At 40.7% G+C, this 2,970-nt stretch overlaps 1 protein-coding gene across 2 annotated transcripts in view; it reads right to left on the reverse strand.

The window, feature by feature from the left end:
• Positions 1-1,302: 1,302 nt before the first annotated feature.
• faxcb (failed axon connections homolog, metaxin like GST domain containing b) overlaps positions 1,303-2,970 on the reverse strand; it is a 37,648-nt gene continuing 35,980 nt past the window's right edge. For both annotated transcript variants that reach the window (XM_014023393.1, XM_014023394.1), the window contains one exon: positions 1,303-2,667. In XM_014023393.1, coding sequence (XP_013878847.1) covers positions 2,351-2,667 — 317 coding nt within the window. In that variant the 3' untranslated portion in view covers positions 1,303-2,350. The remainder of the gene's footprint in view (positions 2,668-2,970) is intronic.

Consider the following 2,970-nt stretch of genomic DNA (forward strand, 5'->3'; position numbering starts at 1 on the left):
TGTGTGTGTGTGTGTGTGTGTGTGTGTGTGTGTGTGTGTGTTTTCAGTGGATATAAAAAAATGTAATGTGCATTTTTTATGCAAAAGGAGTGAATTGTCCTCATTGATCCTTTATCTGTGAGACATAAAAAAACATCAATGCACAAATGTTATTAGATACAATAATGTTTTGGGGATTTTGTTCGGTTTGCATGATTAAACACACCCCGGGTCAAACTGACACAGGAACATTACTGCTGTTCCTCAGAAACCAACACAACAGGAGGCTTAAATCTCCTAAGTTTTAGTTGTTCCCACAAACATTATTTCATAAATCATTACAGCTCTGTCAGTTTCACACAGCATCGTTATTTATAGTCAGCTGTTTGGTTGTTTGCAAGTGCAGATATCGGCAGCAGAACTTCTGATGAATCCTTGAGTCAATACCAGCGGGGATTTCATCATACAGTCTTTCCTCAATTATGATCATTTAACGCAGAACTTACAGTGGTGTGAAGGTTTAACAAAATGCTGTTTAAACAATTCTGAAATTTAATGATTTTAAGGCAGAACGGTTCCATTTCARCTGCACTCAGACTAGYTGTCAGCTCGTCAGTCCTGTCAGATGTACACCGTTTCTCCAAACTGAGGCTACAAGGAACTGCTCAAATATTGTTTCTTCATGATGTTCACACAGAACACCACTTCAAAATGGACAAAATTTAACTTACATTAAAAAAAAAACATTGCAAAGAAAACAGTCTTAGATAATCTTATAGAAATGTTCCATATTGTTTTCTCATAGTCCAAATCATAATCATTTTTTCCCACCTGTTGACAGCTTGATATTAATCACTCCCAGCTGCAGGTACACACAGAAACGTCCAGCAGCTCAAATACAATTCCATTCATATCTACTGAGGGGCTGGATACCTCCAACTGTAAGAAACGCATCACCAGCATAAATCATCACTTTAACATTCACTCTACTTCTTTTTACAGCCACCTCATGTCCTCTCTACTACAGTGACATCCCTCAGTTCTGGTTTGTGTGTTTTTGTAATCCAACAATCAGCTGTTCTTGTTTCGTTGATTCTGACTGCAAAGACGTTTTGTTGAACAGCCTCACTGGTGACATTCACACACAGGAACATTCACACACACAGTCAACATGGCAGCATTACGTCAGGAGTCCTTCTCTATGTCTGCGTTTCCATCTCATTTAGCCTGATTTGTACCTTTACTGCTTTTCACAGAAGGTGAAAAATAAATCTGCACTAGTGCACAGTAATGCCTCTCTTTGAGAGCAATAAAAAACAAATATTAACAAAAATATATATATTTTTGACACATAAACTCATAATAGAAAAATAATAACATGGCACTGAAATTATATCGGAACCAAAAAAAGGAGCATTTTTTAAAATATTCTGAGCACTGAGGCTGATTTGTTCACTTCCACATGTAAATAAATGAAAACTGCATTGCATAACAGGTCACCTATGGTTGGTTATTATTATTATTATTATTATTATTATGGAGGAATGAAGCAAAAATGTGTGGTTGCTTCAAACAGAATCAGGACATCATGCTGACTGTTGTCTCCATCTAGTGGTGGAATGTAAGAACTGCAGCTCTATTATAGCACCTGAGGGATGCTGAACGTATGAAAAACTCTASTCTCAAGTAAAAGCAGTTAATTACTTAGTTAAAAAAATGACATAAATGATAACTGTCAAATAAAACAGGCACAAATCTGCTAATCATTCCTCCTAATCTTCTTTCAACAAACCAACGGGTGAATCTGACTTTTACAGTAGATGATTGAGTCCTTCATCCAGCAGCGRACAGGAAACAACACGAGGACTGATGCAGGAGATGAAGAGACGCTCCGTGTCATCGGTGTTCAATGCTCAGCATCACAGAAGATAAACAGCGGAGACGCAGCAGCTGTTCCTTTTGAAGCACGTGATCAATCTCCACCTGTTTGAATGGATTTATGAGTTCCGACACACGGCAGWATGGTGATTAGTTGCATCATTTCATAGCAAGTGAAGTGCCACCTGTCCCGTCTGCAACGCTGCTTTTTATTTTTATTTTTTATTTATTTATTTTTTTACGAGATCAGACGATCAGTTTGGGTAACTTCACGACAACTGCTGTGTCTGAGACAAATAAGGCAAAGAGGAACTGCCAGGTGGACACTTCTGATGAGACAGGAGGGAACAAACCGTACAGTATGTTTAATGTGAAGTCCATTTTGTCTCCTCTGCATATAAACACCCGGTCTGGATGTTGGGGAGGTGTCACATGCTCGGTTCGGTAACTGGAGAAGCTGGAAACGTTTCTCCACGTGAGCAAGTTGTTGTCGTCAAACCTCCAAGTCTGGCATGAACTCGTCTTTAAGGTGAATGTCGTTCTCAGAGCCCGTGTCCACGTCCGAGTCAAAGAGCGAGTGGTCGGAGTCCGGGGTGCGCGTGTGTTTGGCTGAGGGGTTGCTGCTCTCGCTGTCGTCCAGAGTGTCAGTCCTAGAGAAGAGGTCAAAGTCCAGCAGTCCTGCGGGGGTCCCGGTGCGGCTGCTGCTCCCACTGTCGCCRTCGTAATAAAGATCCTCCACCTCCACAAACCACTCGGGCCAGAATCTCCTCCGCATCCGCTCACAGAACATGGCCAGGTTGATCAGCTCTCCTGTGGACACATCAGCCACAACAAGTTTATATATGTGGGAGCTTTTAGAGAGTGAACAGGACGATTCAGATGTAAATTCTGCTCACAGTTTGACCTTAAATAAAGACTTTTGACTAGAAGAGATCAGACTGACACCCTGGGAGCTGCTACGATATCAGAGTATCAGTGGTTTGTTGTGAGACATTACTGCCATCTAGTGACAAAAAATAACATTTTACAACTGAACACAACACAAACAGAATGATTCTCATGGTATGATAACTTAAAGCACAAATTATGTAAGAGGATTAGGGCCAGTGAGAA

Source organism: Austrofundulus limnaeus, unplaced genomic scaffold (assembly GCF_001266775.1).
Source record: "Austrofundulus limnaeus strain Quisiro unplaced genomic scaffold, Austrofundulus_limnaeus-1.0 Scaffold366, whole genome shotgun sequence".
Lineage (NCBI taxonomy): Eukaryota > Metazoa > Chordata > Actinopteri > Cyprinodontiformes > Rivulidae > Austrofundulus > Austrofundulus limnaeus.